Here is an 11,086-nt window from a genome sequence, read left to right on the forward strand (position 1 = left end):
TTAAATCCAACATTTTGACAAAGTCTTAGTACTTAAACAAAACCAGAACAAAAGAATCTCAATTTTTTATGCTCAGAAACATTATAAAGTAACATCTTCAGCAGGACAAAGACTATCTAACAACTATTTACAGAAAAGCTAATATTCTATTATAAAATTGATGTAATTGCATTCTATATAATAGGAATGTCCCTAGCAAATACACTTCAATTGAAATTAACTATTTCATAGTAAGTGTTAAGGAAAAAAATGTTTTAGATATGTCAAGGTCACTAATTTCTCAGTAGAGATATTGTTTTTATCAAACACCAAAATTAGGGACATATGATTACAGGTGAGTGTCAACCAGCATGTGATATGGTGGCGAAGATCTTCCTTCCAGACATTCTAGCTAACCAACAATTCAATATTCTGCCCAATTCAGAAACAAGAGTGTCCTTCTAACTTTGCTGGCTGTGCAAAGGCAGTCCTGTTGGCATTGGGAAGCCAGTCTCTCATTTAAGGTGCATCAGGATTGGTGCAGGGCAGTTCATTCACAAAACAGTCTCTTCCTGGCCTTGCATGGAGACCTCGGAGAGCATGGAGGGCTCTGCTCTTTGGGACTTCCAGGAGGAGATGGAGGCAGAGGCAGCAGGGGTGAGCTGGGAAAGGGACCCAGCAGGTAACTGTCCTGGTCCCAGACAGACCTTGGAGAATATGGCTCTGTACTAGGGGAATGCCCTGAAGGATATGATTCTGGGATGTGGCCCTGAGGCCAAGGACTGGACATCCTGTTGGTGGAGGAAAAGTGCTCACTTGCCTGACCGGCTCGAGGATCCATCCAGGGTGACAGGGAGCCAGAGTCCTCATCCTCATCGTAGGATTCCTCTTGGTAGGAACTTTCTAGAATGAATTGACAGGAGGATCCCGGCTGGAGGACTAGCAGGTCGCCCACTGGCATTTCCAGGACAGCGCCTCCCCGCGGGCTGGCGGAGAAGAACCCAGGCTGTCCAAGATGGTCTGAAGCCTGGAGGCCCTCGGGCACCAGGATGATGGTGTTTTCAGGGAGCTCCACTTCCAGGACCGAGGTGGCATCCGGCTCCAGCAGCAGTTCGACGCCATCCAGCTGCAGCTGCACGGCACAGTCAGCGACCAGGATCACCATAGAGGTCGATACATAGCTGGCGGACGCTGTTGACTCTTCCAGGCTGAGTGGCCCCTGGGGCTCGTGGAGGCGGCTGTGCCTGGCAGGGCTGGGTCCTTGTGGCTGTGGTGTCCAGTAGGGCGCGGGGTCGGTGTCAGAGCTGCTAGGCTGCATGTTCAGCATGTGGACGGCTCTGTTGGGCTGTGGAGACACGGGGTGTAGCGAGGGCAGTGGCGCTGGTGCTGGCGAAGCAACTGCAGTCACTGGCCCTGGAGTCCTGAGCTTTATTCACGTCACACCGGATACACCCAGGACGTCAATTAAATCCCCAGTGTTGGACCGGAAAGTCAAGTCGTGAAAAGTCACGCTAGGCTCCGCCCCTCGAGCCTCCAATTCAGAGGCTCCGCCCAGGAGTGTGGGAATGACTTTCCAGTAGCCTAGGCTGTACTGAGAAATGCTTTTGGAATAGCGCAACTATAATATCTTTCGTGTCTTTTATTTTTTGGTTTTTCGAGACAGGTTTTCTCTATGTTACAGCTTAAACTATCTCAGTAGACCAGACTGGCCTAAGACTGCCTGCCTCTACCTCCCGAGTGCTGAGATTAAAGGCATGTACCAATACCGCTTGGTTTTTATTTTTAATTGTTTTTGGTTTTTCGAGACTGGTTTTGTCTGTAGCTTTGGAGCCCATCCTGGAGCTAGCTGTTGTAGATCAGGCTGGCCTCGAACTCACAGAGAACAGCCTACCTCTGCTTCTGGAGTGCTAGGATTAAAGAGATCTGCCATCAGCGCTTGGCCAGCTTTTTTTTTTTTTTTACCGATTGGCAATAGGACTTTAATATGACTGATCTTTATAATTCTGTTTTCGCCGAAATTTAAAAGACCACCTAGAATTTACCAGGCTGGTCTACAAAGCTCTAGGACATTGAGAATCTAAAGAGTGGTCTTGTCTCTTCCCTCTTAAAAAAATATTCACTGAAAAGAATGCTTCCTTCACTTCCCCAATATTCAGTTTTCTTGACTTCAGTGCTTATCAAATTATTTATTTTGTTTTCATATTTTTGGAGAAAATGTCACTGTGTCCGTGAGTCCTGGGGTTGATAGAATGTGATTTCAGCATCATGAAAGGGAGAATCTCAAGTTTGAGTCCAGCCTGGGTCACATATTGGGACACCATTTTCAAAACCAAACAAGCAGCTGGCTGGTGCTGGCACACACCTTTAATCCCAGCACTTGGGAGGCAGAGACAGGTGGATCTCAGTGAGTTTGATGCCTGCCTGGTCTCAAAAGGGAATTCAAGGCCAACCAGTTCTGCTACACAGGGAAACCCTGTTTGGAGAAACCTGCCTCAAAATTAATCCAAGCCAAATAAATAAATCAATAGAGCCAAAAAGCAAAATAACAGAAGAAAACAAGTACAAAACTCACCAAACATGGGTTAGAATGCTGGATCATTGGTTAAGAGCATGTGCTATTCTTCCTGAAAATCTGGGTTCAGTTCCAAGCACCCAAATGGCCGCTAACCATCATGTTTAATTCCAGTTCCAGGGAATCTGAAACCTTCTTCTGTCTTACAGTGGCAACATGCAAGTAGTTGGTGTGCAGACAAACATGCAGGCAAAACATCCACACACAGTAAGATAAAAATAAACATATTCTTTTTAAAATAAAACAGAATATATGACGGAGAAAAATTTACTGAATGCTTGAGTTTCACGATGGTGCCACTACACTCGAGTTATAGCCTGATGAGGATGGAACAGGGGACTTTGTGCATGCATCCTAAGCATCTCTTGGAACAAATGTCCTGCCCCGTGGTTTGTGAACTGCACAGGTGTTTCTTCATCTCTGTGAAAAGGCTCTTTAAAATACTAACGTGAAACTTTCAGGTAAAGATCCTTAATATTAAGGGCTGTCATAAAATTGTTAAAGATAGGCACAGTATGTTGGATGGTCACCTAGAACCTGCCCCCAGGGAGGGAGAAGCAGCAATTCCAATCTAGAGGTCAGTCTCAGTCGATTGAGCCCTTGTAAAAAGAAAAAAAAGAATAAGGGAAAGAAAAGGAAAGATAAAGAGAGCCGGAGAGATAAAAAATTTAACCCTCCTCCCCCCAAAAAAAGTCTGGAAGTTTGGCACCTAATGCTTTTAATCCCAGTTCTAAAGAGGCAGAGGCAGGCAGATCTCTGTGAGTTTGATGTTGGCCTTATACTACAGTTTCAGGACAGCCAGGGCTACACAGAGAAACATGTCTCAACAAATAAACAATAACAGAGAGAGAAAGAGGGAGAGAGAGGGGGAGGAGGCTGGCTGTAGTTGTACACCCCATTAATTCTGTTAGAGACAAGAATATTTTTGCAGGTTTGAGATAGGCTTGGACTACATAGTGATTTCCAGGACTCCATAGAAAGACCGTTCTTAAAACAACAATCAGAAGAAAGAAAGCAGAAGGTATTATTGAGAGCTTAAATATTGAAACAATATTAAGCTGTCAATGATGGCACATGCCTTTAATCCCAGCACCCGAGAGACAGAGGCAGGTGGATCTCTGTGAGTTTGAGGCCAGCCTGGTCTACAATAGCTAGCTCTAAGTCAAGCTCCAAAACTTCAGAAAAAAATTCGAAGCACTAAAAATAAAAATTTAGTATTCTAAGTATATGTTATACATTCTATTATTAATTTATTATATTTTGAAACATAAATTAACCATGATCCAAAGTGGTGTGTGGAGGATGATCTTGAACTTCTGATCATCCTCTCTCACACCACACTGACCTGAGCACAGGGATGCCTTGCCCTATCTGGTTTCTGTTTGCTGGGTTTTGGACACAGTGTTTATTGCAGCTAATGTGAGTGTTCCACAACCAAAGTGTATCTCCATATCCAACTGTAGCTGTGTTAAAAAATACACATTTCAACCTCCAAAACACCTAGCATTTAATTTCTAGTTTAGTTACTGTAGGAATATGATGCAGACCTGTATTTTAATTTAAACCAAAGACACATCATTTCTGTTTGATATCCTCCTGTGAGAAGCTCACTGGTACATTGCGTGCCGTCTGAATTAACATGCAATGTCTCCCCTACCTTCTCCTTCCTTCTTTCTCCTCCTTCTCTTCTTCCTTTTCTTCCCTTTCCTTCTTCACTTCAGTATTAGTATCAAACCCTGAGCCTTTTACCTTCTAGGCAGCTGGTTGAGCACCTAGCCCCACCTCCAAGCCCTTTGCCCTCATTTTTAATGTATTTTCCCAGTTTCCATCTTTGCCAGCTCTGTTTGTTTTCATTTCCTGGCTGTACCACTTTCTTAGTTCTTCTTTCAAAGTTTTTTTATTTTTTATTTTGAGACAAGGTCTAGGTAAATTACCAGACCTGGCTTGAAATTGCTCTGTATAACAGGTTGGCCTTTCACCCATGATTCTTTGGCCTCAGCCTTCCTCGTAGCTGGTCAGAGGTGCTCACAGGACTCAGCCCAAGGCTTGGCTCCTCTCATCAATTCAGTGCTCCCTCCTACTTCATAGCTGTTGACTCTGTTATTGTCCCTACTTGGAATTCTTCCTTAATCACAATTTCAGACAGCTTATTCTCAGAGCACCCTCTTCTAAATGCCCAACTCAGTCTCTTAAATATAAAAGTTCTATCACAGCTGGGCGGTGGTGGCACCCACATTTAGTCCCACCACTCAGAAGACAGAGAGGCCAATCTCTGAAAGTTTAAAGACAGCCTGTTCTATAGAGTGAGCTCCAGGCAGGCTCCAAAACTACAGAGAAACCCTGTCATGAAAATGAAAAGCAAACAATCAATAACAGGTTTTACGAAGCCTGTGTTTCTGGAATATATTTCACTAACAATATCATTGGGCCCCCACCCTCTTCCTTGAGGGTGAGTAGTCATTGCAATCACATGCATCCACATGGCCACTTGGTTTTTTGTAGAAAGAATCTCAGTTAATTTGAGTGAGGACTTCATTCAGAAAAAGGCATTTGGACTGCAGAAAAAGATTTGCACTCATTGTCTACACTATCCAGCTACTTTCTATTCTCTTTAGAAGGAGTCTTGACTATTTAAGAGTGGCTCTCATGTTAGAGAGCTGAAAGTATTTTCTGTGGCAATGTAGGCCATACTCAAAAAACCCAAAATATAAACAAAAGAAAGATAAGCAGGGGCTGGAGAGATGGCTCAGAGGTTAAGAGCACGGGCTGCTCATCCAGAGGTCCTGAGTTCAACTCCCAGCAACCATATGGTGGCTCACAACCATCTGTAATTCAATCAGGATCCCTCTTCTAGCATGCAGACCGAATACTGTATACATAATAAATAAACAAATAAATATTTAAAAAAATAAAAAAAAGAAAGATACAGCAAATACCAGCACAAAAATATACAAACAAGTCAGACTTGTGGGTATATGCCTCTTATCTCAACACTAGAGAGGCAGAGGCAGATGATCTCTGTGGTTTCAGGCTAGGCTGTTCTCCCTACATGGTGAGTTTCAGGACAGTTACGACTATGTAGGGAGACCCTGTCTCAAAAAACCCAACCCTACCAATCAGCGAATCAAACACTCTCTAACCTCCCAAAGCAAAAAAAATCCCAGAGTATAATGACAATCAGAAGGATATCCTATGGACTAGCAGGGGTGCAGAGGGCCTTCCTTAGTCGTCGTGGAAAAGACACCATGGAATACCATGCTCAAAACAAAAACTTCTTAAATGTTACCATGTGACACCATAAGGCAACTCGTCAATCAATTCTGCTTCTAACCATCTCTGCTCAAGTATCACAAAGAGGACCTAAGTTTTACAATCTCCTGAGCCCCAATCCCGGTCTCACATGTTCTCTTACGGTGTTGCTGAGTGTTTGAAAAAGACTCAAGGCTCAACATAGCTCATACTAGAATATACTCTAATACTCATGTTTTTAAAATGAAATTTTATTAAATTATTAAATGCAACATTTTGACAAAGTCTTAGTACTTAACCAAAACAAAAACAGAAGAATCTAAATTTCTTATGATCAGAAACATCATAAAGTAACATCTTCAGCAGGACAAAGACTATCTAAGAACTATTTACAGAAAAGCTAGTATTCTATTATAAAATTGAAGTAATTGCATTTTGTATGAAAGGAAAGTCCTTAAAAATACACTTCAATTGAACGTAACTATTTGCTAGTAAATGTTAAGGAAAAATAAATGTTTTAGATATATCAAAGGCCGCCAATTTCTCAGAAGAGATATTGTTTTTATCAAACCCCCAAATGTAGATACATAAGATTACTAAAGAAATTAATAAATTTTGTTGGATATCAAATAAACAGAAGACATATCTATACTCAAGTTACAATGAAAAACATAAATTTGAGATCTAATTATTGTAACAATATAGTCTTATAACAAATTATTGTAACATTAGAATTATGACCCCCAGAACTGGAGAACTATATTAAAAATACACATGATGAGATCCAAAGACTTATTTCTTGTTGAAAGGAAAGGTAAAAAAACTCCTCCTAAAACAAAATCAAAATAACTCCCAAACAACCCCCCAAAACAAACAAAAGCCCCATTTGTTTAAAAAAAATAACATGAGCTGGGTAGGGGTGGCACACACGCCTTTAATCTCAGCACAAACGGCAGAGGCAGGCAGACCAGGTCTGCACTGCTGGAGCTGCCCGAGGCTGACTTCTGTATAGAAAAAGTCGATGTAAGCAGTCAAGTCAAAGAGCAAATGCAGGGGCCAACCAGCACGTGATGTGGTGGCGATGATCTTCCTTCCAGACATTCTAGCCAACCAACAATGCAATATTCTGCATTCTGCCCAATTCAGAAACAAGAGTGCCCTTCTAAGCTTGTAGGCTGTGCTCTCACGATGCTGTTGGGAAGCCAGTCTCTCATTTGAGGGGCATCGGGATTTATGCAGGACAGTTTATTCACAGAACAGTCTCTTCCTGGCCTTGCATGGAGACCTCGGAGAGGATGGAGGGCTCTGCTCTTTGGGACTTCCAGGAGGAGATGGAGGCAGAGGCAGCAGGGGTGAGCTGGGAAAGGGACCCAGCAGGTAACTGTCCTGGTCCCAGACAGACCTTGGAGAATATGGCTCTGCACTAGGGGAATGTCCTGAAGGATATGGTTCTGGGATATGGCCCTGAGGCCAAGGACTGGGCATCCTGTTGGTGGAGGAAAAGTGCTCACTTGCCTGACCAGATGGAGGATCCATCCAGGGTGACAGGGAGCCAGAGTCTTCATCCTCATCATAGGATTCCTCTTGGTAGGAACTTTCTAGAATGAACTGACAGGAGGATCCCGGCTGGAGGACTAGCAGGTGGCCCACTGGCATTTCCAGGACAGCGCCCCCCTGCGGGCTGGCGGAGAAGATCCCAGGCTGTCCAAGATGGTGAGAAGCCTGGAGGCCCTCGGGCACCAGGATGATGGTGTTTTCAGGGAGCTCCACTTCCAGGACCGAGGTGGCATCCGGCTCCAGCAGCAGTTTGACGAAATCCAGCTGTAGCTGCACGGCACAGTCAGCGACCAGGATCACCATAGAGGTCGATACATCGCTGGTGGACTCGGGGGGCTCTTCCAGGCCGAGTGGCCCCTGGGGCTCGTGGAGGCGGCGTCGCTTGGCAGGGCTGGGTCCTTGTGGCTGTGGTGTCCAGCTGGGCGCGGGGTCGGTGTCAGAGCTGCTAGGCTGCATGTTCAGCATGTGGACGGCTCTGTTGGGCTGTGGAGACACGGGGTGTAGCGAGGGCAGTGGCGCTGGTGCTGGCGAAGCAACTGCAGTCACTGGCCCTGGAGTCCTGAGCTTTATTCACGTCACACCGGATACACCCAGGACGTCAATTAAATCCCCAGTGTTGGACCGGAAAGTCAAGTCGTGAAAAGTCACGCTAGGCTCCGCCCCTCGAGCCTCCAATTCAGAGGCTCCGCCCAGGAGTGTGGGCTGGGCTTTCCAGTAGCCTAGGCTGTACTGAGAAATCCTTTTGGAATTGAGCAACCAGAATATCTTTCGTGTCTTTTATTTTTTATTTTTTTGTTTTTCGAGACAGGTTTTCTCTGTTACAGTCGTAGCTAAGCTGAAACTCTCTCAGTAGACCATGCTGGCCTAAGACTGCCTTCCTCTACCTCCCGAGTGCTGAGATTAAAGGCATGTACCAACACTGCTTGGTTTTTATTTTTAATGTTTTTGGTTTTTCGAGGTTGGTTTTGTCTGTAGCTTTGGAGCCCATCCTGGAGCTAGCTGTTGTAGACCAGGCTGGCTACGAACTCACAGAGAACAGCCTACCTCTGCTTCTGGAGTGCTAGGATTAAAGAGGTCTGCCACCAGCGGTTGGCTGGCTTTTTTTTTTTTTTTAACGGATATGGAATAGGACTTTAATGTGGCTGATCTTTACAATTCTGTTTTCGCCGAAATTTGAAAGACTACCTATAATTTACCAGTCTGGTCTACAAAGCTCTAGGATATCTAGATCTAAAGAGAGGTCCTTTCTCTTCCCCCTTAAAAAAATAATCACTGAAAAGAATGCTTCCTGTACTTCCCCAATATTCAGTTTTCTTAACTTCAGTGCTTATCAAATTATTCATTTTGTTTTTATTTTTCGGAGAAAAAAATCACTGTGTCCGTGAGTCCTGAGGTTGATAGAATGTGATTTCAGCATCATGGGAGGGAGAATCTTAAGTTTGAGTCCAGCCTGGGTCACATATTGGGACACCATTTTCAAAACTAAACAAGCAGCCGGCTGGTGGTGGCACAGCCTTTTAATCCCAGCACTTGGGAGGCAGAGACAGGTGGATCTCAGTGAGTTTGATGCCTGCCTGGTCTCAAAAGGGAATTCTAAGCCAACCAGTTCTGCTACACAGAGAAACCCTGTCTGGAGAAACCTGCCTCAAAATCAATCCAAGCCAAAATACATTAATCAATAAAGCCAAAAAGCAAAATAACAAAAGAAAATAAGAACAAAACCCATCAAGCATGGGTTAGAATGCTGGCTCAGTGGTTAAGAGCATGTGCTATTCTTCCTGAAAATCTGGGTTCAGTTCCATGCACCGAAATGGCCGCTAACTGTCATGTTTAATTCCAGTTCCAGGGAATCTGAAACCTTGTCTGTCTTACAGTGGCAACATGCAAGTAGATGGTGTACAGACAAACATGCAGGCAAAACATCCACACACAGTAAGATAAAAATAAACATATTCTTTTTTATTAAAAAACAGAATATATGACGGAGAAAAATTTACTGAATGCTTGAGTTTCACGATGGTGCCACCACACTCGAGTTATAGCCTGATGTGGATGGAACAGGTGACTTTGTGCATGTGTCTTAAGCATCTCTTGGAACACATGTGTCGCCCCGTTGTTTGTGAACTGCACAGGTGTTTCTTTATCTCTGTGGAAAGGCTCTTTAAAATACTAACGTGAAACATTCAGGTAAAGATTTCCTTAAGATTAAGGGCAGTCATAAAATTGTTAAAGATAGGCCCAATGTGTTGGATGGTCACCTAGAACCTGCCCCCCAGGGTGGTAGAAATAGGAATGTGAGCCTAGAGGTCAGTCCCACTGGAATGAGCCCCTGTAAAAAGAAAAAAAAAAGGACAAGGGAAAGAAAAGGAAATATAAAGAGAGTTGGAGAGATAAATAAATTTAACCCTCTCCCCTCATAAAAAGTCTTAAAGTGGTGGCACCTAATACTTTTAATCCCATTTCTAAGGGGGCATAGGCAGGCGAATCTCTGAGTATAAGGTTTCCCTTGTACTACATATTTTCAGAACAGCTAGGGCTACACAGAGAAACATATCTTATCAAATAAACAAACAATAATGAGATAGACGAGAGAGAAAGAGAGAGAGAGAGAGAGAGAGAGAGAGAGAGAAGACAGATAGAGACAGACAGACAGACAGACAGAGAAAGGGAGGTAGGGAGTGAGCTTGCTGTTGTGGTACACCGCATTAATTTTTTTAGAGACAAGAGTGTTTCTGTTGGTTTGAGATAGGTCTTTCCTACATAGTGAGTTCCATGACTCCATAGAAAGACTGTTCTTAAAACAACAATCAGAAGAAAGAAAGCAGAAGGTATCATTGAGAGCATTAAATATTGAAACAATATTAAGGTGTCAATGATGGTACATGAATTTAATCCCAGCACCCAAGAGACAGAGACAGGTAGATCTGTGAGTTCAAGGCCAGCCTGGTTTACAAAGGCTAGCAATAGTTCAGGCTCTAATACTTCAGAAAAAATTTCAAAGCACTAAAAGTAAAAATTTAGTATTCAAATATATGTTCTACATTCTATCACTCATTAATTATTTCTTCGCAAACATAATTTAACCATGATCCAAGGTGGTATGTGGAGGAGGATGACCTTGAATTATGATCCTCCCGTCTCTCCCACCACAGTGACCTGAGCATTGGGATGCCCTGCCCAATCCGGTTTCTGTTGTGCTGGGTTTTGGACACAGTGTTTATGGCAGCCTAGGTGAGTGTTTTACAGCCACAGTGTATCTCCATCTCCAACTGTAGCAGTACTGAAAACTACACGTTTCAACCCCCGAAAAACCTAGTGTTTAATTTCTAGTTTAGTTATTGTGGGAATATGATGCAGACATGTATTTTAATTTAAACCAAAGACACATCATTTCTGTTTGATAACCTCCTGTGAGATGCTCACTGGTACTTTGCGTTCCTTCTGAATTAACATGCAATGTCTCCCCTACCTTCTTCTTTCTTCCTTCTTCTCCTCGCTGTCTTCTTCCTTTTCTTCTCCCTTTCCTTCTTTGATTCACTATTAGGGATTAAAGTCCCATCCTTTTGCGTTCTAGGCAGCTGGCTGAGCATGTCGCCGTACCTCCAAGCCCTTTGCCGCTACCATTAATGTATTTTCCCAGTTTCCATCTTTGCCAGCTCTGTTTGTTTTCTTTCTTTTTTAAAAATATTTATTTATTTATTTATTATGTATACAATATTCTGTCTGTAT

At 43.3% G+C, this 11,086-nt stretch overlaps 1 protein-coding gene across 1 annotated transcript; it reads right to left on the reverse strand.

Moving 5' to 3' along the window:
• Positions 1-1,411: 1,411 nt before the first annotated feature.
• Positions 1,412-7,822, reverse strand: LOC121464547 (proline-rich protein 23A3-like). Its single transcript, XM_041677578.1, has 2 exons — positions 7,316-7,822; positions 1,412-1,570 (listed from the first exon to the last, which is right to left on the reverse strand). Exons 1-2 carry the CDS (start codon positions 7,820-7,822, stop codon positions 1,412-1,414), a joined length of 666 nt encoding a protein of 221 aa, XP_041533512.1.
• Positions 7,823-11,086: the final 3,264 nt, after the last annotated feature.

Source organism: Microtus oregoni, unplaced genomic scaffold, assembly GCF_018167655.1.
Source record: "Microtus oregoni isolate MIOR12 unplaced genomic scaffold, Mior012 000028F_ref0000031, whole genome shotgun sequence".
NCBI lineage: Eukaryota > Metazoa > Chordata > Mammalia > Rodentia > Cricetidae > Microtus > Microtus oregoni.

Excerpts from the sequence above, each read along its gene's own strand:
- LOC121464547 (XM_041677578.1), bottom strand. The coding sequence starts at position 7,822 with ATGCTGAACATGCAGCCTAGCAGCTCTGACACCGACCCCGCGCCCAGC. Across the intron at positions 1,571-7,315 it reads TGGATCCTCCATCTGGTCAG|TACAGCCTAGGCTACTGGAA; the intron begins GCAAGTGAGCAC and ends AGCATTTCTCAG.